Genomic DNA, 25,361 nt, shown 5'->3' with positions numbered 1-25,361 from the left:
CAATTATCCAGGAGCCTGGTGATCTCTTCTACCATGGGATTGTACTGACATGTTCCACCAACGGTATCTGTGTCTGCTAATGGCAGCAATCTATCTCCATGCCGGTGAACTCCTCCTGCCTCGTCCGAGGTGGAGGTTTTTTAACAAATTAATTCATTCTGTTTGGAGCACAGTGGTGCACAGGGATTTAGTGGATGAAGGGGGCGGGGAGGGAGGCGGCCATTTCTAGAAACAGTACAAAATGAGGCTCTTCAGGCTTGTGTCAGAAATTTGGGCACATTGTTTGAGCAGCAACCTGTGGATTTTGTTCCCACTAAGAACACCACACTCTGAACAGGTTGATGACAAAATCTGATAATAACAACTGGCTCCTCCCTGTGCAGTGAGGGTTGAAGTCCCCTGCATTTTTCCTGGCTGTCCACCACACGAACCCTTCGCTGCACAGTGCCTGCAAGCAGACGCTGCAGTAGCTGACAGAGTGACTGTGCTGGAGGAAAGAGGTATCAGCACAGAGTTCATCCTTCTGTCTTCTGGGGCTCAGTTCTTCACCAAGATTCTGGTGAGGAGTTCATTCAGCCGGCTCACCATTGGTCTGGGATCCTCATTTAGTCCTGCTGCTATCATGGCATTCTCATAAATCTGAAAAAGATAAAAAAGCATTAAATAAGCAGCAATAGCGAGCTGGGTGAGAGCTGAGGAGGGAGTGACTGTCATTCTCCGGGACTTGCATGCTGAGACCAACCATGTGTTCTAGCCCATCTGGCAGAAGAACACATGGACCACAAGTACCAGAAATACCCAGAGTGGGGACCCCAAAAGGATGTGATTCTTGCCTGCTACAAGGGCTTCACCCTGTTCCCTCCCACACGTGGTCTGCACACTGGCTCAGGGGAGGATGGTGCTGCTTCTGGAGAAGGCCTGGCTCTTACCTGATCAAGTAACAGCTGGGCCAGGTCAGGCTGACTGTCCTTCAGCTCATTAAGCTTCTTAATCAGAGCATGCCTGTAAGAGTGAGAGAGATCTACACTGAGATGTATTTTTGGACACAATGAGAAATTTACTTCCAGACTGAGCATGTAAGCCAAGGTGGAACAGAAGAGGTTCTACCAAAAGGCCAAAATAGCTCCAACTTCCTCACTTCTGTTCTGGGGGCTTCTCTATTCTCTCCCATCCTGACCCTATAACCCCCATAGTCCTCAGACGGCTGGGCACGATGTGTGTGAGTGTCTCATGTCAACTGCCAGGCAGCCTTACAGATCAAGGCACTGTAGCACACACTGCATTTAATGGGGAAGGCTCTGCTAACTGAGAGCATCACATTGTTTCCTTTGTGCCTCCACCCCAGAAAGGCTGCAGTGCCCCAGGCCTTACCCCGTGTTGATCTCCAGGGTGGGCTGCAGGAGCTGGGCACGCTCCTCTTGAGTCTTGGCCAGCTGCTGCATACGAAGAAAGTGGCGGGCAGCTCCCATCTCGAGCACAGTGATCATGGCAGGGTAGGTGTCCAGCCGTGTAGTCACCTGTGGCAAAAACAGCAATCAGTGCTGAGACGGAAAATTCACATGAGTTACAGGTGGGGAATGTTCAAGGACTCGAGGTTTCCTCAGCACAGATCCACAACAAACCCCTGGACAATTCGTGCTGACCCCACAGTAACTCCCTAAACTGGCAGAAAAGCTGGAGGCCCAAATTACCCCAACTGGTCCACAGGTAGTAGCTCGCAGCTGGACCCAAGGCACTTCTTGCCAATAAGCCTCTAGCCCACAGACAAGACAGTCACCAGCCTGCTTTTCTGGTAATCTGAGCACGAACTCGTAAAATGGGCTTTGCTCATTATGCATTAAGATGTGGTTCTTCCACTGCCATGCTGATCATCCAAATGGCAAATGCCAGCACTCATACCATTTACAGAAAGGAGGCACAGAGAATAATGATTACTCTCAGGATTCAAAGGAAAATCTGTGGCAGCAGATCCCAAATCAATCACCATCTTTTTTCCCTAGATTATTACCCCCATAGATCCTCTGCACTCAGTCAGTCAGTCACAGAACACCTACCTTAACACCAGTGACTCGAGAGCCTAAGGCATTTCTCATCCAGGCCATCAGATCCTCAGCCTCTTTCTCTGTCAGACGTTCTGCAGCTGGCAGGGGAAAGTGGGCACATCTGAGCACAGATCTATAGTGTGCCAATGGAGCTTTACTCCTGAGCTCAGTCTATTTCATACTTCCATTTGTCTGCTCTCTTGTGGAAATGGGAAGGCAGCACCACTTGGCACACACCTACATATATGCCCTGATCCCAGACCATGCCATGCCCAGAGAGGGCAGGCTCATGCCCTGCCAATGCCTGCCTGCCTCTGTCAGGGGACATATATGCATGTTGTTAAAACTCAAATCATGGAAACTCCACATACAACATTTCATCTGTTTAAATTAGCAAATTGCTTAAACTTTGATCATGTGGGATGAAAGGGATCTGCAAGAACTGCAAGTTGCCTCAGAGCATGAGAATGGCAGGATGGAAAGGAGTGCTTTTGCTCACACGCTCAGGAGCTACAAGGGCTGTGAAGTAGGTGTACCCTCATGGCTGGCACAGGATGGCAGGACTGCACGCAGCAGGAAGGGCCAGGGGAGCCTCACAATACCTGGACAGCTTTCCTCAAACTTCTCTTCCTTGTAGTGATCAACAACGATATCTGTCTCCACTGAGATCAGCTTCTTCTTGTCAAACTCTCGAAGGTGCAAGAGTGTCAGCTCATCAAATTGCTCATAGCAGAACAGGACCTATGTCAAAAAAGGGACAATAGCACATTATGTGGGATGCAGCAGCACTTCCTCTGTCCAGAGGCAACTCTGCATCAAACAGCAAGGACATCACCAGGCAAACTAGCAGGTTCAGCCCCATGGTGAGTATCGCTCAGGGCCCGCAGTGAAAGCAAACCCTTGGAGAGGTTGGTACCATGGGTGGTAGGTCTGCAGCTGAATGAGTCCAGCTGCCCCATGGAAAGTGAGAACCAGCACTGACTCCAGTCCTGAGAGGGCCACCTGCCCACAGAGGACATCTGTAACACTACTACCAGCCCTTCACAGCAACTCCTGCTCTGGGGTTCAGCAAAGGTATTAAACAGATGTCAGAACTAGATGTCCACACAAGTACTAACCCGCCTGCACAGTGTGTGCCAGGTCTCTCCTGGCCTCACACTGCAGTAGCCAGTCTGAGTAGAGACAGAAGGAGCCCAGGCCTCACGACCCTGCTCAGCTCTGAGATCCAGGTGAGCCCTGACCACTGATAGAGCAGTTCAGGGTGTTCTTCTGGCCATGCCACACTGCTCACCCACCTCCATGTCCTTTTTCTTCATGGCCTCAAAGTACGGGGAATGCTCGGCCAGGTGCCGGTTGGGTGCACACAGGTAGTAGATGTTTCTGCTCCCTGCCTTCATGCGGGAGGCGTACTCGGTCAGGCTGGTCAGCTGGCCTGTGGGCAGGGCGGACGACTCATAACACAGCAACTTTGCTATGTCCTCCTGGAAGAAATGTGCTCCTGTGAGCTGAGGGCAGGTGACTATCACTCTACCTGATCACTCCCAGCCCCAAGACACCCCTTTGTAGCATGCAAGCCTGTTTGCAACACTGCAAAAAGGCTCAGGGGATTCTGAGTCCCTCCTTTCCTGCTCCAGATATTAAAGAAGCAAAAGAGTGACCTAGACAGGATGTAGGTCAAGCTCTCCTAGAAATGGGAATCCAGGCAGAGGACAACAGCAGGGGAAAGCCCTATTTTATCACCTGTTATAGTCCATGCTGCATCACTGAGGGCTGACAACACAGTGTGGGTACAGAGACTCTGCAGTGTCAGAGCCAGAAACACACGCTACAGGTATATACAATTCACAGAAGCAGGAGCCCCCCTCATCCCAGGTCACAGTAGGAGCCAATACTCTCTCCCACCAGCTGCAGTGCTTCAGGATTCCTGGTACCTTGACATCCTGCTCTGCTACCGTGACAATCCCCTCTCTCATGAATACCCCGTATTCCTCAAAGAATTTAGCATATTTCTCTGGGTCCTTCTTGCTCTGGTCAATGAAGAATTTGATCAACCTCTTCTGCAAAACATCTCGGAGCTTCCTGCAGAAGGAACAACCTTTTTTAAAGATAGCTGCTAGACCAAGACAAGAGATTTTCAGTGAACATCTCTAACCCTGCGCAGTCTTTTAGTGATGCATTTGCAAACATTAGGACAAAGAAGAAACTCTAGGTCCACTGTCTTCTTTCCCTCAGCTGTTCTTTGTATCTCAGTCAAGAGCGGCTCAAGCTGGAGGGACAGCTGTAGTACAATGTACTGCTGCAGCTCAGCTCTTCAGTAACTCGTGACTCAGAGATACTGCAGTACATAACCAACTGTGCACAGGGCATCTGCCTCACTCCCACAGCTACCCTTAAACGTGGGAAGGAAGCAGGTATGAAAGGGTTACACTTGGAGGGATCCTTTCTGAAGGCCTGAAAATCCACTGTGAAGTGACAGGGTTAATTTCGTGACTATAGTGAAGGTAGAGACATTTCACCAGCTGAAGAATACAAAGTCAGCCATCAAACCTAACAAGATAACAGTGCCAATGCTAAGGAGGAAAAGCCTCCTCTTATACTTCAAGTTCCACCAATGGCAGATGTTTGAGAGGGAACTTGAAGGACAAAAGTAAGGAAAAACTAAAGCCAGAGCTAAGGGGTTCTCAGAGGACACTGGCCTGCCAGCAGTCAGCTTCACTGGGCCTCAGCACCAGATGAAAACCCTGCTGGCTGGCACTCAGTTTTTGATAAATTTGTGCACAAGCACAGCAGAGCTCTGAAGGAAATCTGGAGACAAGAGGCACGAGGTGCTGTCTGATGATTTACCCATAAATAATGGTGACACTAAAGCATGACCCAGCTTCCTAGTGTCGACAGCTGACTTACAGTTTGGTTTGGTTTTCCAAACCACTTGGTGGTGCAGACCAGACACTGTAAATAGCAAATCCACTGTTACTGCTGTAGACTAGAGATATTGAAAGGCAGCCTAGGTCACAAGGGGCAAGTGGTGTGAGCAGACGGCACAGGATACTGCTTCCACACCTTGAGATGTGGCCAGCATGGCTGAGAAACAACTCACTTTATAGACTACAGAAATTCTCAAGGATGGAAATGCTGCAGCTTAGAGGCCAGGTCCCTCCAAGCTCCTCTAACTATCCCACAGTGTCCCCTCCTCAACCAGCGAGAAGCCAGAAGAGCCTCAGCAGTCCACAGGATCTACCTCTTGCTTACCTGATAAGGGCACTCTCCTGCAGCAGCTCCCTGCTGAGGTTCAGGGGTATATCCTCACTGTCCACAACACCTGGAACACAGAACAATCCTTGACCAGTGAGGCAAACACAAGTGCCAGGCTCAAAAAGGCAGCCCCTCACCTCAACCCCTGTGGAAGCCATGGTCCCAAGCCCGTTATTCCTGGTCCCAGCACGCACCTCTAAGAAAACGCAGCCATTTAGGCAGGATGTCTGCAGCTTTGGTTTGGATGAGTATTTTTCGGCTGTAGAGGGCAACACTGGAGCCCATTTCCCTGCTGATGTCAAACATGGATGGTTTCTGCAGGAACAAGAGACAAAAGGGTGACACCAGTCCAGTGCAGGGTGCCCAGCTGCACACTGTGCTGCAGTTATCTGTGTGGCTGCATCAGCTGGCCAGGCCACACTGTGGTCTTTTCTACCAGTGCTGAACCCAACGAGAGCTGAAATCTTAGCTGTATTCCCTAGAGACCTACCTGAGCCACCTCCCTGCTCCTGTCACAGCTCAGTACCCCCACAACTACTCTGTGGCACCCAGCCCACTGCAGATGCCACACTGGATATTCCTCCTTGCCATTCTGCAGCCTTAGCTGCCTCCTTTCCTGCAGGAGCTCTCCCATTCTCTCCTCTTGAAAGCAACTGGGTAGATGTCCCACCGTTCCCTGGACAGAAGGGCACATACTTGCTCAGGCACATAGAAGATGCTGCGGATGTTGAGGGGAGCATCAGTCTTGTAGTGCAGGACGTAGCGGGGCTTGTCATAAGCCTGCGCTATAAAGCGGTAAAACTCCTCGTGCTGCCACTCGCCGATGTCCTTGGGGTCCAGCATCCAGAGTGCCTGTGGAGGAGCAGGGAGACGAGTTCCCATCAGCTCTCAAGACCTGCAGCCTCAGAGTGCAGGGCTGCTCTTCCAGAGTTACGCTTTCCCTCTAGGGCGCTGGAGCAAGGAAATACGGTCTTTCAGACAGACTCCTCTGCACAGCCCAAGGGCTGTGGGATGTGTTACGGTTCAGGTACATTATCACAGACTAACAAATTACTGCCCCTCATCTGAGCTCGGGTCACCTCCCACAGAGGTGCTCTTGACCTGCAACATATATAAAGCAGCTTTGTTTAGTCCAAAACAAAACAGATTTAGCTAATGTCCATTGCCTCACACTTGGTACTGACTAAAGAGCTTCTTGGATAGTCACCACTGCTCAGCTGACTGGCAGTACTAGTCCAGGATCTCAAGGCCTGATCAGCAACCAAAAGAAAAGTGAAAGTTTAAGCAGGTCTGATGCAACCAGGCTGCTGCCCTGATGGAGGTCACTATCCCACCACAAGGTCATCTGAGTGCTTGTGAAGCAACTCCTGAATTGCCTGTTTGCTGATGATTTATTTTGGAGTGGTTCAGAAGATGCTTTGTGACCACTTGGCCATCGCTGGTGCAGAGTCAGAAACTGCTTCAGCAGCACCATTTCACACATCAACATGTGAGTTTAAGCCCTGAGCTCCAGACTAGGTCCTTCCCTGTGGCCATGCTTTCCATCTGCTGCTGCTCTAACCCCCCCAACACTTCCTGGAGCATTCAGCCCATGTTCACACCACATTCAAGTTTTCAGTTCCTCAGCCAAAGATTAGCATAAGGCAAAGCCATGGGAGGTTCTGCCCATTTAACAAACATGGGGACTCAACTAAGAATCTCCTGTTTCTGATGGGTGAAGTCCACTACACTCACTGCCACTCTCTTCTACTCAAGCTCTAATGAGTGACAGAAGCAATGACTGAGGCAAGACAAACATCCAGCCCACCCTCCACCTACCAGTCCACGGGATTCAGGACTCTGGCAGCCCTGCCATACTGCTATGCTCCTTAAAGCTTCTTCTGCCTCAAAGCCTTGTTCCACCAGTGGCTTTATAACATTTCCAGCACATGCAAGTGTCCTGGAGGGTTTGCAGGATCACAGGTAGGATTACAGACTCAACTAGGTACTAAGGTGCTTTACAGCAGCTGTTGTTGGGTAAAGCGCTGCTTTCCCAGAGGCTTACTTGTAGCTACAGTTATCACAGTTAGACCAGAAAAGCCTCTAACTCCACATTGTCAGCTACATGGCAAGCAGTCAAGAGCTTAGCTAGGAAAATCCACACCAGGGATCTAACTATGGCTCTGTTTACAGTGAACTGATGTTGATGTGTGGAAAAACACAAAAATAAGATCCTGGATAAAGAAGGCCTGAAATGGGAGCATAATGAGAATAAAGCTGTTGCTGTATCCCGAGGGAAAGGAAAATTTCTGATAAGAAGATAAAAGTACACAACTCTATTAAGGGCATTGCACCCCTTCCTCTAGTACTGCTCTTCTCTGGAGAGTCTGTTCTATTGATTGTCAGGCAGAAGGAGCAAACAGCTGTATAAACCTATTTCTGGTTTTGTAATTTAAGAGAAGCAGCTAGAAAACCTTTGGAACAGAAACACTATTATGCAGAAATCCAAATAAATATCAGAGACTATTAACACCAATTACAGAACCTTAGATAAATTAACATGATAGAATATTTAAGTACAGTCTTGAAAGTCTGTGCATTCAATGCCACATTGCAGGAAACAAAAAAACCCCCCACATTCATTTTCTATCTGCTCTCTTAGGCGAGGGAGCTCTAACCAACCATAAAATGATATGCTGGAGGAAAACGATTCACAGATTTTTGTTTCAAAGATAAGTAATATCACCTAGGTGATTCCTGCAATTGGGCCAAGAACTTCTCACTAAAATGGATCTGGCTGCTATATAATTTTAAGTGGACAGAAAATGCCAGCATCAAGCAGTGCTCAGCTAGGAGGTGTGGCAAAAATCAAGCTGTGAACTGAGCCACTACGAAAACAAACCATTCACTGGCACTGGCTACCCCATGCTGAAGGACAGAGAGAACTGCAGCAAGAGGTGTCAGCACACCAGCCATGTGAGCACTCCCTACATCCCTAACATGCTACCTGAATTAAGCAGTTAGAATTATGTATTATAAAGCCCTGAAATAATCATTCTGATTAAGGGAATATCCAGAAGATAACTATAAACAAAACTGATTTGCTAATCTGCAAGAATTGTCTTCAACAAATGCAAACAAGCAGCTCCAGACATGCCTTCTGCTGGTTTTTCTCCTTTTGTTCTAATTAACTGATCACCACTGATATCTGTGATATCCTGGACAATCCTACCCTGACTTCTAGGGACAGCTGCAGCTTTATCCTGCTTCCTGTCTCCAGTGGTGACCCACCTGTGGCCTGCCTGCTCACCTGTAATGTGTTAATTCTTCTCCCATTGAGATACAGGGGGAAGCTGATGAAGTTGCTGTATTTTGTCACCACCTCTGGAATGGAAAGAAGACATAGAGCAGTCATGTTTGTGAAAACACCACAGTAAGAATTTCTTCAGTAACAGCAGGTGAAACATGCTGCAGGAGAGGAAAACCGCTGTAAATTCACCTCCCACTCAAGGGGCAGCAACAGATTTCACATAGCCCCTCAGCAGGTAACAGCATTTCCCTCCTCCACTCACCCTTGACTCGGTCTTCATTTGCAAACTCCTTGCACTCTTCTTTGAGATGTATAATAATCTTAGTCCCAGTTCTGACACCAGATGCTTCTGCAATCTCAAACATTCCTGAACTAGGATTAGAAACAGACGTCATGTCAGCTTGTGCCTCAGATACATCTATGATGGGACATAAAACTTTATTAAACGTTTATTAAACTAAGAACACACACATCACTTCCACACCAAGAGGAAAAGGCATAAAATCTTGAATGCCTGAATGCCCTCTGTGCCTCTGAGAAGCCCCCTCCAAAATGTGTGGCTGTCTTCCCTACAGAGCCTGCAGACCCAGGACACACAGCTCTGCAGACACCAGCAGCCGCTACAGAGAAGGAAACCAAGGGCATGGAGTTGAAGGCATGGGCCCAGCCTTCAACTCTCCTGCATTTCCTGCAGTGACTGTAACACCCAGGCTCCTCCCTTGACAACTCTGACTCGTCTGTGGGCCTTCATTCACATCTCCACTGGAGTATGCAGTAACTGGTTACAATGAAAAGCTGCTGTGCTCATTCTGGGTGACCATTCCTGCCCTATTGCTAAGTGAATGCCATGTGGGGATCAAACTCTGGTGAGAGCACTGACCCAGCGGACAGACTGCAGCGACGACAGACAAGCAAGCCTTCAAAGGGCACAGCAGTACAGGCTGCAGTATACAGCTTGACTGCAGCCCAAAACACTCTGATGTCTCAGTTACAAGACTTTCTTTTCAAGAATCTAAATATCTTTGTAAATTCTTTACTCCTAGGAGATTTTAAGGGAATGCAAAGCTTTTCATTCCAAGAAGCTCCAATTTCAACATGGTCCCGCAGTCCACAGCTTTGCAAACAGACACAGATATTTTCAACTTCAAGCAATAAGCAAAGGAGAAGCACACAGATAGGACCCACAGAAGAGATGTGCCGACAGAGCCACAGCACTGCACAAGCCCTGCTTACTGTGGGTGCCCTCGAGCAAAAAGCTGGGGGACAACTTGATCAAAGAGATTTAAGTTTGTCTCTCCAGTGTGGAGCACTGCTAAGATGATTGCCTGCCAGCAGGAAAGGAACAGGAGAGGCAGGTCCTCTTTTTGTCCACAACACACCTGCTCTGACAAACCAAGTTTGTCCCTGATGTTTTCACCCTGGCACATTTGACCACACTTTTTACCATGTATAACCCAAGCAGGATCTAAACCAGTAAGCCTGGTATGAAAGACCACACAAGTCTTGCTTTGCACAGGTTTCAGACCATGGCTGGTCTGGACACAGGCCCCCACGTTTCCGTCCCATTCTGCAGCCTTACCCATCTGAAGACCAATGGTAGCCTGGGCTCCCTGGCTCTGCAGACTGGGAGAACACCTCCACTTTATCGGCCACCATGAAAGCTGAGTAGAAACCTACACCAAACTGGCCAATGATTTTACTACTGGTTTCCGCTTGGCTCTGCAGAGCATCCAGAAAAGCCTGGAGGAACAAAGGAGACATAAACCAGTGTGCAGTGACTTCAGGTACCACTGGGAGGCTGGAACCCATCCTCCAGCTGGGCTCCACAGCCTGGCAGTCTGGTGCCCTCATCCCACACCTCTGTGTCAGTGCTCTGAGGAGGGTGCCTGAGGAAAAGTTACTCCCACAGGGACTGCATCTCTGGAAGAGGGGAGCATTGCTTAGGGCAACACTCACTGCTGCTAGCAGTAAAGGAAAACAAGTGACGGCTCATTCAACCAGGAGAATGAAACCTTAAAATGGTGACTCCAGAAATGAAAAAAATAATCAGGTACATACATATAAAACAACCTGCCAGCACAAGGACAAAGCTGCCGCCCTCCCAGACATAGGGTGAATGCTGAGTGAGCATGTGCCCCTCTGTAACGATGGCTTGGGGAGGAAGACATTTGCTTTTGGGAGCGAGGGCAGCCAGGTGCAGCAGCGTTGCACACAGGGCCCATTAGTGCTGCTTGGGTACCACGCGCCTCCCATGGCACACAGCAGAGACCATTAAGAGCTGGAAGACTCCACTGGTAGGTTTCACCTTCCAAGAAGTGTGTAATTTCACAGCTGGGCTGGGGGCCAAGGGACGAAACAGAATGAGAAATTACTAGGAGAACAAAAGTGGCTGTAATTGGAGAAGACTTTTCTAAGGGGAGACAAGGGGTGCCTCATCCCAAATTACCTTTGAGCCGGATCGAGCAATGGTACCGAGATTAGAAACCAGTTCCTGCTGTGTCATCCCAATACCTGTGTCCTGAAACAAAACAGCAATTGTAGCTGAAACATCAGTAGAGAAGCACTGCTTTAGCAAACGGCACCCAAGTAACTTCTACCTGTGACTCCCACTCCCTCCCAGCTGGCTGAGCGCTAAATGCAACAGCAGCCTTCCAGCTGTGGCTCCACCTGCACGTGGTCAGGACAGTGGCCTCAAAAGACACACAGCTCGAAGGGGCAGACGGCTGCCTTGTAGCCACAAATGACCAGAAAGTTCAGAGACTTGAGCCTTTTATCAAGAGAAAACAAAACCACATCAAGACAGGCTGGTTTCTAAAAAACACAAGAGGATCCCAGTGCTGGAGAGATTCAACCAAGGCACAGTCCCACTGTGCCAGGTGCTGTGCATGTACAGAGGCAGCTTCCATACCTGAACAAATCCAAAGAGGAGTTGAGGAGCTGCGAGAAGCAGCTTATTTCCAATTCGGAGATGGGGAACTGATGCCCTCACACCAGGAATCAGTGGCAGAGCAGTGAATCCCTTAACTCTCAGGTAATGCAGATCTTTGTCTACAAGCACCACCTTCACTGATCTCTATCTACTCTGTCTCTTCCTTCCCCCTCACATTAGAACCAGACTTCCCTCACAAGACTTGAGCATAAGGCTTTCAGCGTCCAGGTCCCTGAAAGCTGGGTATTGCAGTGTCCAAGGGAACAGCCTAACCCCAGCTGAAAGTACAGCGCACACCTCATGATGCTCTGGCCAGGCTTTGAAGGCATGAGGCTTGTTGTCTTCCCCAGTTTAATCCTGATTTGCACTCCTGCATGCAGATAAACAACTCCCTGCTGCTAGTGTGCACCCCTCAGGCAGCAGACCCTGCAACAGCACCATCCAGAAAAGGCTGCAGCAAGCCTCAGACTAGGCTGCAACTTCATTTGTTGCCACAACACATTTGCACGACCCCAAGGCAACATGGACAACAGCAAACCCCAGGTAGAAATGGCCACCTTCTCACCCAGGACCCCCCAAAAAAATCTTTCCCACTTTATAGTCCAATGTATTTTCAAATTTGCTCCACACTCATCTGCCACAGAAGTAAAGCGCAAGCTGACGCCCTCCAGGATGCCACTTCTGAAAACCAAGTACCATTCCCGCCCCCCCAGCCCCGGAAATCCCAGCAGCTTCTCTACGTGACAGAAACATCCCGAAAAACCACTTACAAGTTCTCTGAGCCACTCTGTATGGCGGCAGCAGTGTGAAAATTAGCCAAGTGAAAGGCGATTTTCGGCTCTACTGTGAGCAGTCACCACAGCTGCCAGCAGCCTGCACATCCCGGAGTGGGCTGAGACGCTCCAGGTGCTGTTCACACCGGGGTGGGATGTGGTGTGCAAGAGCCACCAAAATGAGCTAGACTAGAACTGGCTGCTGCTGGATGGCTTGGAGGCGAGATGCCAGAGTGAGTTCTGGCACAGCACACCTCTCCCACCCATGTGGGACATTTAGTGGGCTTATTTACTAGATAAGGAAGTTAATGTCAGTACATATTTTTAAATCTAGTGTTTAACTCAACTGAAGGATCAAACTGTGATCAGCTTGTGAGGTTACTGAGTGAGGTGCCATGTGGGTAAGACATTTTGCTGCATACCCGCAAGTCACAGCACAGCAACACCTTCCCCTTGATTAAATACGGTAAGGCCAGTCAGTCATCTCGGCTGAGAAGAGGGATGATGCCCGGTAAGATCTCAACAGCGGGAGATGAAAAGCCAGGAAAAACAAACAGGGCATGGCAAAATCTCAAGAATCTGACATGGTCCCTTCCCCCAGGGAAGAAAAAGCCAGAAAGAAAAGTTTTCAGCATCTGGTTCAGGTTTTGTTCATGCCAGACCCTAAACAGAACTCTTAACTCCTCTGATCCACTCCTATTTATAGCACAGCATGTCATTCCCGAATTCCAGTATGTTTAAAAAAAAAAATCCCTACCCCGTGAATTTATTTGGCTATTGAATTCCAAACTCCCTGCCAAACTTATTGCAAAATGCTTAATGACAATTCCTGGAGACTACTTTGATGAGGGTGAATCGCAACAAACAAAGAGCGCGGTCAAAAGGGTCTGCGCCCTCAACAGCACCGAGCCGCTAATAGAGAAAGTGGAAAGCGTCCTTTTAGGTGGCCGGCCAAAGATACTGGCAAAGCAGACATTTCCTACTGCAGAAAAACACCTGGGCAGACTACGATGAAAACGCCATCGAGATCCAAACCGCTGCTGCAGCATACGCGTTTCCTGCGTCTGGCCTTCACACTGCGCTTCTCAGCTCCCTGCACCAGATGGTGCTGCTCGGGGGAATGAAGTGGTGGCAGCAGAGAGACGGGAGCTGGGCTCTGCAGGGCAGGCCCTCTCCAGCAATGGGAAGCAGAGGACCCTGCCCACGGAGCGCCAGCCTTGGGCTGGGCAGACACAAGCGCTGGCAGCATTTGCTCCATGAAATCCAAGGATGAAGCTGGCGAGACTCCCACTGCCCTTCTCACATCGCTCTGCACTGCACGGGCTGCTGCTCAGCCTCTGGGTACCTTCACCAGGAACCACCGTGCCATCGCACAACCCTCTGCAAACACTTCCTACCTGCCATCAGCGAGCATACATGCAAGGACTGCCATTGCTCCATCATCAGTATTACAACTTTTCTTCCCTTGCAGGCAGTTTCAAGCCCTCTCTTCAGTCTGCAAGAAAAGTTTTATCAGGCTGAAAACAGCCACAGCAGAGTCATCTGTAAAAGGACAAAGTAAATTGTACATGGGACTTCACAAATTACGAGATGCAAGGAATATGTTCAAAGGGACAAATGCTTCTCCACAGCTTGGAGAAACCAACCACTGTATACCATGAAACAGCGTTCGATGCACCGACACTTTATTAGCTGAAGGTTAATTACAGAAGCCCTTCTGTTACTCAGCAGAACAACAACCTACTCACCTGGCTGAATTTCCCTTCTGGGACTTCTTAGGGTGTCGCCTCCCCCTGAACCATCCCCTCTACAGCCCTGTCCCTCTGCAAGACAACACAACAGGCTACAGACCTTCATCTCATCTTCAGACGAACGGTTAAGAGCTCAATGACCACATCTGTTAACTACACACACATTAAACTGAGTAACATTTACCCTGAAGAGACAGCAGCTGAACACTGATTTTAGCACCTTTTTTGTGTGTGGAGACCTCCCAGATACGGAGCCTGCTGCTGGACCGCGTGGGACCTTTGTGCTTTCTCTGGACTTTGTTCCAACCTCTGTGGCATGGGTGCTGGACATTTGCAAACAGAGACTGTTCTGTGCAAGGATGGCTGGCGTGCAGCACCTCAGGGCTTCCACCATGGAATGCTCTGCATTTGCTCCACAGCCCCCAGGACGTCCATTTTCCTTGGAGGAGGGGTAAATGAACACCTTTGGCCCCACTCTCCATCTCATCAAATCAGTCGGTCCACAGCTCTTGTATTCACATCATACTTTTCGGTAAAGTAGAAACAAACTGCACATAATTACAGCAACAAACCTAGTTTCAATCAACAAATGGCTCCGTTTAACTGGTAAACAAGAACCTAGGTAATGTAACACCTTTGTCCAATACCTGAGTCCAATTTAAGGTACTGCAGAGCTTCGTTACACACCAAACAATCCATTAACTAACCACTGACTACTGCCTTTGCCACAGCTGCACCTGAAAGAACACTCTTGCAGTTAGAGGTACATCTCCAAGCTACTGTGCCTTTCATTTTGCTATGTTGCAAAACAAACACTTGAAACACTTACTGCAGTGCAAAATCTCAATGGGGCATCAGAAGAACACCGACCACATTACAAAATAAGGACATGCTGCTTTCACCAACTGATAAGGGAATAAAATCCCAAAATGTCTGATTAATAAGGGTCCCCCACATTATTTAAATGCCTTGCTTAAAAAGACTTAAAAATCACAAGACCAGGACAGGAGCATTGTGATTTAGAACCAATCCAGCATCTGCAGCAGCCACAAACGAAGAAAAGGCAGAATAAAACTGATGCACACAGATACAAGGCAATCCTGGCCTAGAACACAGAAGCTGTCCAAAGCAGAGTGCCTGAGGTTCCCTTCCCTTCCCTTCCCTTCCCTTCCCTTCCCTTCCCTTCCCATACCCTGTGTTAACATTACTTTCATCTGTACTGAGCATTGCTACAGGCTCAGCCTCCATCCATACATGCCTAAATGCTTGGTGTTCAGAGAAGTACTTCCTTTTATCTACTTTGAAATTCCCATTTTCAAATGTGACATCCTCTCATTCTGGCATGAAGAGGAAGAAAAAATTCTTCACTTCCTTCCCTAGGCTGCAGGTTATTTGAGATACATTTATATTCCTGGTTCCCCAGCTTATTTGTTAACAATGATGCAACAACTGGGAGCTCCAACCCATCCCTGCAATCAGTGGCACCTTTCTGCAAGCTTAATTCCTCCCCAGGCTTGTCCAAGTACAGCCAGCTTTACCTCTCCATCTCTACCTGCGTTATTGTCCATCTCTCCTCTTCCTCAAGCCCAAGTGCCAGACAGATGCTGCAGCGCTGCACACTGCTGAGGACGTAACCCTCTCTCTGCTGCTGCCAGGACACAACCCAGCACGGAAGGGGAGTGGCTCTCACCTGCACCAGGCTTTGTTGGACATGCGGGTGCACCTGCGTCGAACCGCTAAAGCTCAAACACCTCAGTTCCCTACGAGAGCCTCAGGCCAGGCCAGGCCTCATTGCAGACTGTTTAAAACTCATGAGCCAGGAGAGATCTGCTCAGTGATCTGGGAGCTGCTGCAGGGAGGAGTGGTGTTTGCAGTCATTTTAACTCCTCCCAAAGACAGCAAACTTGTTATTTTGTGGCTTCACAGGCACTGATTTTGGATGACTGCAACAGTGAGAAGACAACTCAGCAAAGAGAACTGTCACACTCTCTCAGCCAGCAGCAGCAGCTATTAGCTCTGGAAACATTTCAAACAATTTCCTCTAAACTGCCAGCACCGTCCCAGCCCTGAATAAAGCATCAGCAGCGAGAACAGCTCCAGCCCCCAAGCTCACACAAACATGGGGTTATCACCAGACACAGCAGCACAGCAGAGCTCTGTAGCAGCAACACTGACTGCACCGCAGCCAAGTGCCTGTCACCACCAGCTGCGGGGAGCCTCGCGCAGGTGTCAAACGAGAGCTCTGTGGTCACAGGGCTTTGGGGTCTGTGAGGGGTTTGCTGTTCCCACATCAGGGGCTCCAAAAACATGTCTGTAAAGCCTTGGCATGCAGCACTGCAGAGCTCTGCAGATCTGTCCTCATTGAAAACGCACCCTTAACGTTTTCAAGTGGATTTTCTTAAGAGATCTGACCTTGCAGGCTGTGGCAGCTACCAGATGGAGCTGTCCTAGAAACAGAATGAGGCGGTTTTCAAAGGGGTGGAGGAAACTGGGGAATTTGCTAAAACAACAGAACTTTGGTGAAGGAACTGGGGTAGTGTAATCCAGTGGACGAGACAGTGAGCATGTCCCTCTTAGCAGATACAACACCTGGCAGCACTTAGGTTGGATATCCCAGAATGAGGACATCATATTGAAATTCTGAGTCTTGCTATGCTTATGACTGAAATTCAGTCTTGACAGAAAAGTAAGCAGAACTGCAGTCACCTAACAGAGACAAATGTAGTCCTTTACTGGAGCTAGATGATCTCCTCCAGGAACATGCCTGTAATGGAGCCCATCACACGTTACAGACCTGGCACTTTAGAACTGGCGAGATGCAAAGAGGTGCTACAGGGTTTGGAAGGGGAGATTCAGAGAACAAGAGCACCACAAAGATCTGAGGACAAGGGCCTAGGGGTCAGAATAAGACAATAGGACCTTTCTAGAAAAAAACAGGGTGACCATTGCCACAGATCACACATGAGGGACCTGCTGCTTCTGTTTTGGAGTCTTACTGGGTACAGAAAACAAAACAGTGACTAAGGGACAGATCCATCTCTGCCTCAAACATTACAGGCAAGTTTCCTTGCACATTTGCATTCCAGAAAGGTAGGGAAATGTTCTGAATAAGGCTTGTTCAAAGTAATCGTTACATGCAGTATGTTTCTTCAAGGAGTTATAAATAAACCTTCACTGGAGGTAAGGAGCTTTAGGCACTACTGAGAAGGCAAACCTATTAAATGAGATTGGAGCAGCGCTGTTCTCTCTCCCTTCTCAGAATGCAGCATTGCTGCCGTTAAAACCTTCCTAGTTAATACTCATTTAGTTGCATTAGAGATGCACAGGCAGCCAGGTAGGGGGTTATAAAAAGACAAATCCCCAACACATCTAATTGGGTATGACGTCAAATACGCCCAATCTGCAAGACAGGCAAACAGATCTCATACCCAAACCACTAAAGAAGGGGACAGCTTCCATAGTTACAAGGTTGTAATGATGTCTTGATGGAGTCAGAGGCTACATGTCCACTGTGATCTCAAAAGGGAAAGACAAGAGCAAGGCAGAAAAGACACCGTGCCTGGGGCTGCGCAAGAGCTCATTAAAGAATCGGTGTTGTGCAGCAGTCAGAAAAATGCAATAGTCAGGTTTGATAGGAATAGCAAAGCCTCCGCATTATGGTTTGAGAATATTTGGGTTGATGATTGTGTTGCCCACTGACGATCAGTAACTTCCCCATGGCAACCACAGCTGCTTGTTCTGCAGAGAAACAGAAGTATAAAATAACTAAGCAGTCTCCAACAACAAGTACTTTTGTGACCTGCTGTGGTCAGCCTTCACTCACACACTGCTGTCTGCCTCATTCTCTGCTCTGCTGAGAACAGCACACAGCTACACTCACCGCTGATACTGGTCCATGAGGACAGTTACCAGTTCACCTTCTCTGCATTAAGAACTTTGCCAAGAAACACCAAAACTGAGCCTCAGCCTTCCAACCTGGACAACAGCCATGGGCAATAGTGGTCAAAGTACAGAGAGAAGGAGCAGCTCCAGCTTTCATCACCACACTGCAGCCCACAGGTGAGCATGCTTATGCTGATCCACCCCCTTCTGCTAAGCATTCTGTCACCAGTAGGGAACAACCAACACCAGGGTTGCAGGCAGGAGGACAGACACGTGCTGTGGCACTGCCACAATCTATAGTGCCACCTGTACCTTAGGGCAGAGCCTTAGCATCAGCTGGGCTTGGCTTATCCTGGAGCAGGAGGAGATAGGGACAATCAGCAATGGGAAGTTATCCTCACCATGCCAGCATCTCCCTGAAAGGGAAGGTCTGCAAGCTATCATGTTACACCTCTAACTTAAGGAGGTGAGGGAATTCCTCTACAAAGGTCAGGATGAAACCAGACTCCCAACTTTTTCACTACTGAGAAATGCACACACAACCTGTGAGGTGCACCAGACAAGGTACTGGGAGAAAAGCTACTGGTAGTTCCCAATAGGGAGGGAAGAAGCAGATTTTCCTGTGGGGACAAGTGAGGAGCAGATTAATTGGTGGTTTCTCATCAAATCCTGAGGCTACAGCCTCATGAATTAGAGTTCAGCTGAGGACAAGACACTTCTTCAAGCAGGCTTGGGAATCCACGGGACTGCACTGCCACTCAGCTTCTATTGGTCCTTCACTGGCCAAGGGCTAGTGATGAGAGCAGCAGGGAGTAACGCTCTCCTGTCACCAAAGGGAAGTACCTGGATCGTGATGGTTCCCTTTCCGCTGTCCGTCTGCAGATGGATCTCCATCTCTGGCAAGGCCTTCCCTTCTGCCATCAGCCGATGACGCAGTTTCTCCAGCGCATCACTGCCATTGGAGATCAGCTCCCGGATAAATACCTGGGGATGAGACACAACCTGACACTGCAGCCTGGTCTTGTCTACTGCACAAGCCTCCTAGAGACCTGGGAACTCATTGCCTTCTCACAAACTAGTCCCCAGCTCACTAGAAAAAGAACTGTGTTTTCTTATCTGCCAAGAGAACAGCTTGTCTGAACTCACTAGTAAAGTGCAAAGGCTCTGCGGCTCACAGAGTCACCTGGTCATACTTACAAATTGTTTTGAAAAACGTTTTCAAAATTACTTAAAACTTCATTCAAGAAAGCATGGCATGTGAACAGCACAGGATTTGCAGGGAAACTGAGCAGTCATTCTCCCAGCTCAACTGTTTTGGATGCACCTCTTGACAGAGACATGGTTTTGCCAAGAGAAAATCCACCAGCAAGTAGTGCGTGCCTCACCTCCTTCTCCGAGTACAGGGAATGGGCCACAATGTCCAGCAGTTTCTTTGTTTCAGCCTGAAACTCATGTTTAGAGGCTGCACCTAGAATAAAATCACAAACACACCTTTAAGGCACTTCACCAGGGTTCTCTGGGGAAGGAAGGCAAAACTGCAGCCTCACCATGTGCTTCAGCTTCCCAGGAGCAGAAGTCTGAAGCAGGATGGGACACAGGTAGCTGTGGCCTCCAACAGGATGACAGCAAAAGTGTTGTTTACACACCCCTGTGAGGGAACACGCTTTGCCAAGCCGACACTTGGCGTCTGCACCTCAACTTCTGGCACACGAACCTCAAGGCAATCAAAGCCTGCAGTCCTGGCATATTGGTCACCATGCCTAGGCTGCAGAGCAATCGGGAAACAAGAAGTGAAAGGTGTTTCCCCTCACTCCTAATGCATGGCTCCATGCAGGCCCCAACTACTCTCCCAAGTGCCTCCTGTGGTTTACAGCCTGCCTTCCACGCTCTTCCTTGACTCAATTTTCAGGGGAACCATCTACATGTGCCCTGCTCAAAGAGCTTCTACAGCCAGGTAGCATTTCTCATGCCCAAGTGATACTCGGAGCCTTAAGCAGAAGAAGGCACATTCTCAGTATCTCGGTGGAGCGGGCAAGGGAGTGCCCACATAGAGCCACCTGTGCTGGTAGGGAGCTGCACCCAGAAAGAGCATTTTCCTCAGAAAGAGTAACATCATAACAACAAAACACCTCAGCTGAAAGACCATTGTTGGCCTTCTAAAAATAGCATTTCTCTTGCTAGAGGCATCAGAGAACCCTGAAGCAACATGAGGGAAGCCATGGGTCACATATCGCCTCTGCCATGCCTTGCTGCAAGGACACACATTCTCCAGTGACAGGGGTGAAGCTGGGGTGTGGACAGCAGCAGGAGCAGTGCAGCAACCCCACTGGGGGCTTCACAGCCTGACAGTCTCAAAGGTACTGGCCAGAAGAGCCATGGGAGCATGAAGTAAAGATTCTATTGTTGTGCTTGAATTACTCACGTGAGTTTGCTCTAAAGCACCTAACTAAAAGGTTGACACCACTCATGATCCCTCCACGATCCACAGCAATGACCTGGGCAGGCACAGCTTGCTTCTGGGACAAAAAATCCTCTTTTTAGGCAAATTCTAGTGCCTGTGGAGTCTCTGCACATATGCACGACCATTAATTGCCTGGCTAAGCCCACAGATGCAACTTCTTCCTGCAGTCTTGATGGCGTCCTTTCTCAGTAAAGGCCATTCTGATTTACACATTCCAGTTTTGGGCAAGTGATGGTGCAATTCAGAGTTGAACTGCAGTCTGCCAGCTAGGATGCGATGACCAAGACTTGTGCCTCCTCCAGAGGCAGAAATACTACTGCAGAAGGCTCACCCTCATAGTCAGGGCACAGCTGCACCCAGACATTGTCCCAGGTAGGTCTGCACCCCAGGAGTGCTCCCACAAGACACCCATGTTCATGCTCACCTTTCACGTTCTCTGTGTTGCTGATGATGGTGTGCAGGGGCTCTTCTTCCTTGTTTTCTGCTGTCTGCGTGCTGTATGTCCGGACAGCAGAAATGCTGGTGGCATGAATGTTGTACTGGTGGCTCCAGTGACTGAGTATTTGTCTTTGGAGACAAGCTGCTCCTTTTGCTAGAAGGCACGATTAAAAATATTTCAGTATAAATCAGAAGTATCAGCAACAACAGGAGGGCTTTTTAAAGGTCCCGCTTCAGCAATCCCATGGGAAGTTACACTGTCTGAGCAAGACTAAAGCTCCCTCACAATCAAACACCATTTCCTGCCACCACTGCCTTCACCATCTAAGAAGGGCAAGTTGCTACCTCAGACTGTTTCTTCTGAATTAAAATTCTAGCCAGAAGATGACAATTAGTAGCTTTCACAATGAATCAACTGGTGAGGAAGAGGCAGTCTGCAGCTTTCACTGCTGTTACCTGGCCAAGCTGAAGATAACAGGGACACTTCAACTCCCACATTACCACCAGCAAAAATGTAAATCCCCAGTGAAAGCAAGGCAGCCTGCACCTCCTGGAGATGCCTTTGCTGCACCCACAGCTTCTCTGGGTGCTGCACGAACACTTACCATCAGGCACGTCTCTAGGTACCAAAATCTGTTTCCTCCTGCTCACTTTCATTACCGACAGTAACCAGCTCCTTTACAACAAACTCAACAGGGATTACATCCTCCAACAAAGCCAGCCCTGGGTAAGCAGCACATGCAGCAACAAAGCCACTTGGTCAACAAAGCAATCAGTGGGGACGAGAGAGACAAATCAGGAAACTCCAGGAGCCCACTAAGGACTTCAATTCCCAGTTCTCCTCCTCCTATTGTGCCCAAGTGAACAGAAAGTCTTCGTTGTGTTGAAGGATGAAACAAAGCCAAACCTGGCCACAAAAAGACCACTTACAGCACTACAGAGCTCTGTCTGAAGCCAGTTACTTGGTGGGATTTCTGAATTGTAGAAGAATGGCCTAGGTCAGGGTAAGAACATTCAGGGTGTGGAGCTGGACTTACAGCTGCGCTGGCGGCAGGCGGTAACCCACCCTTCGCCAACCCTACAGCGAACAGAAATGGCCGGGGCTGTCTGGGAGGCAGAGGAGCGACCAAGATGGCCTGGGCATCAGCGGGACAATCTGGACAAGCAGCAAAAGTGTCTGGAAGCAGCAACAAGCCCAAGCTTTTCTTATGACTCACTCTGTGCTTGCAGGCTGTTTCACCAAGCAAGGAAAGGAGGCGAACCCGACAGACCAGGCACACAAGAGGCACATTTTCCAGGTGTCCTTTCTTCAGATGAAAGGATACAAAACACCCGAATACTGAACCTAGAACCACTGGCATGGCGAGAATCCCTGCAGTGCACCCATGACCTCCCTGTCCACCGCCCTCCAGTCCAGCTGACCCACTGGGAGAGCCCAGCTCCCTCCTGGACCTTCCTCTGCCTTGTCACAGCCTGGGAGTGAACCCAACACCCCAGCCCTTTCACCAACACCCCTCCTTGTCCTCCAGCTCCTCTTGGGTGGTCTCCTGCCCACCCCAGCAGGTAGTGCTGCCAGTATGGTCATCAAGAACAGGTATTGCTGCTCCAGACCAGCAGGCTGGGCTCCCACTCACTCCAGAATTCTTGACCCACCTTCTGGGTCCTGCAGCTCATTCCCAAGAGCTGTTTAAGGAGGCTGTCAGTCCTCATTCTCCCTCCTCCTCACAGAAAGCTTTGAATTGAGATGCACTTCTCCAGCCAGAAGCTTGAATTACTCCCCAGTCATTCTGCCCTTAAAGAGCCTACAAATAGTTCTTAATGCATCTGAACACCTCCTACACACAGAACTGTTTGCTCTCTGCGTCACAAGCAGTTCTGCCGCATTATCACAGGACACGTTCCTTTATCTTTGTTGGGCTCATCTGAGAAAGCAACAAGAAAAACAGCCCGGGTGACTGAAGTGGAAAGCAGCAGAGAACTCACCGTGTGGCTGTCAGCCCTTCCAGCTTCAGAGAGGAAGGGCCTGAGTCAGCCCAGGGTTTACGTATTTTATTTATGTATTTACACAGTGTTTACATATTTTATGCTCATTTTATGCCAGATGGTGTAGGATGCTCTGAAAAATCTGCACTAGTATGTACGCGCGCGCGCACACACACATTTCCCAAATAGCAGGAATAAAAGAGGGAATGTTGCTCCCTCCCTGACTCCAGGATCCCAAAGAGCAGCAGATCAGCAGCAGCTCTGTGCTAACCTTAAGGCAACTTCTGGCATCAGATCTCAGGCAGCAAGGCTCTGGCAGCACACAAACAGCTCACCTCCAGCCTATGAACGTTAGCTAGCTCTAGAAACTACAGCTATTTATAATTTTTGATGTATTCAAGTGTTTTGTCTCCCTACCTCTAAAGCACAATGATAAATCACCACCAATCAATTCAGAAGTTATTTTTGGATTTGTGTAATGTTTAGTCTTATCATCCTTAATTAACAGCCCATCCTGTGCCAGGCAGAAACACGGCTCATTGAATACAAGCTGCAGCATCTCCAGACCATTTGCCTCTTGCTGAGCCCTTGCCTGGCCAGCAGGGAAAGGCTCCTGGCAATTCTGGATAGAAAAACACAATTATCAGCACATGAAAGCTATTGAAAAAGTATCTGCTGAGTTAACAGAGTAAAGTAACACTCAAAATGGGTCTGAGAAACTAACTCCTAAGACCAAGAGACATGGAAGAAATGGCTCTTGCCCTGGCTGAGCGCTGCAATGTGCTGGGGCAAATCAGGCCTTTTTATATCAAGTATAATTCTGAGCTTTATCACAGTTCACATGTTTGCATCGCTGCCCCACCTGCACTGTAAAATATGGCAGACACCCGTGTCAGTCTCCAGCTTCCAGTTCTCTGTGAATCCGAAGTGATCCTGCGTGTACGACAGCAGGCGGCCTCACACGCAGGGAACATGTCACATTAAAAAGAGGGACCCTCGGTCTCAGGGATCCTTTCAATCCGGGCACCCTCAGTGATTCCCAAATCCAACTAACCCCCAGGAAACGCAGCCTCTTCTGGGAAAAGGACTGCAGTGAGCCAAGCCAAACGTCAGTCTGAAATTTAGGGTGGGAAATTGAGCACAAAGCAGCACGCAGCTCAGAACAAAAAGGAGAATTTGGGTCAGCAGAAATTACCATAATAGCTTGATTGCAGTGCAGTCACGAGCCTGGAGATGCTCTTCCAAAGAAGTGCACTCACAAGAAGACGCTTCCAGCTCAAATCTCACCAGAAGAAACGGCTCTCTAGCAGGGCACCAGATCCTGTATTAATCCAAGGGGAAGAGTGTCCCTGGCTGAGCTGCTCACACCAATGCATCTGCTTAAAAATGCCACCAGCTTCAGCCCCCAGCACTGTGAGAGCCAAGAGAAAACGCTGCCAACTTTGCACGGTTGAAGGGAAGGGATGGCTGTCCCTGCAGCCAGGGATCTCCACCTGCATCCAAACGAGAGGACACCACCTCCTGCTCCTCCCTCTTTGTTTCCACTCTGCACAGTTTCTGCTCGCTATTTTACCAGGAAAGACCTGAATGACGGGTTAAGGAATAAAACTCTGGCTCTGCTGGAGTACGTCTAACCCAGCGGAGGCACGTGGCCTCATCCTCACAGATTCTAACGAGCCCCTGGGGATTTCCGTGGTGGAAGAACTGAACTGCCCAGAAACACCAAAGTGGCACTCAGCGGCACAATAAATCTCACAATCTGACCCTGACAGCGACCCTGTTTGTCACACGATTTCCTCTGTCACATTTTCTCTTCCTAACCCACAGGGAAACCACAGACCGTGCTGACAACCTACAAATTTGTCGACGAGGAGCGAGACAACATAAAAGGAAATACCGAACGCAGCCCAGGCTGTTCACAGAAGACGCAGGAAGCTTCTCACCATGCCTTGGATAATGACAACGCACACGCACATTTCCAGATGTGCACACCATGGCCCCAGGAAGGCAGCACAGCCTGGAACGGAGGCCTCAGGGTTTTCTTATCCCTCGATCCTGTCAGCTGCCTTAGGGGAAACCTTGAGTGCACCCCTGAGCAATGCAACCCCCCCAGGCTCCTCTGCCAGGGCATCTGGTGCTCAGACAGCCAGACAGCAGAGACGCTGCCTTATGCTCCCAGGGCTCTGCCAATCTGGACATGCTATATACTCTATATGAGCTGGGGCATGAGTCTGGACACACTATACACCCTATATGAGCCAGTACATGAACCTGGACATGCTACATACTTTACATTAGCCAAGAGGTGAACATGGACGTACTATACACCTTATATGAGCCAACAGATGAACCTGGACACGCTATACACCCTACTTGAGCAGGGCATGAGCCCGGACATGCTACCTGACCTAAACTTGCCACACGCCCTCTGTGAGCCAGCAGACGAACCCAACCCCGTGACATACTCTATATAAGCCCACATGGCCCCACCCACGCGTAAAGAGCCGGGTGCTCGCAGCCGCGCTTCCCCAGGGGAGCGGGAGCTCTGGGAGCGCCTCCCG

The 25,361-nt window shown here is 49.1% G+C and overlaps 1 protein-coding gene across 1 annotated transcript; it reads right to left on the bottom strand.

The window, feature by feature from the left end:
* Positions 1-334: 334 nt before the first annotated feature.
* Positions 335-20,971, bottom strand: TRAP1 (TNF receptor-associated protein 1; the record flags this gene model as incomplete). The annotated part of the gene is made up of 17 exons (XM_010178898.1): positions 335-639; positions 930-1,002; positions 1,372-1,517; positions 2,055-2,140; positions 2,645-2,783; positions 3,338-3,523; positions 3,974-4,121; positions 5,292-5,361; positions 5,489-5,609; positions 5,991-6,146; positions 8,584-8,657; positions 8,846-8,955; positions 10,163-10,323; positions 11,030-11,101; positions 18,762-18,902; positions 19,304-19,386; positions 20,804-20,971. Coding segments are annotated over 17 exons (2,036 nt in total), but the record flags the coding sequence as incomplete, so codon positions are not given.
* Positions 20,972-25,361: the final 4,390 nt, after the last annotated feature.

The sequence above is a fragment of the Mesitornis unicolor genome, unplaced genomic scaffold (genome assembly GCF_000695765.1).
Source record: "Mesitornis unicolor isolate BGI_N332 unplaced genomic scaffold, ASM69576v1 scaffold51032, whole genome shotgun sequence".
Taxonomy (NCBI): Eukaryota; Metazoa; Chordata; class Aves; order Mesitornithiformes; family Mesitornithidae; genus Mesitornis; species Mesitornis unicolor.
This window is presented reverse-complemented; position numbering and strand designations above follow the sequence as displayed.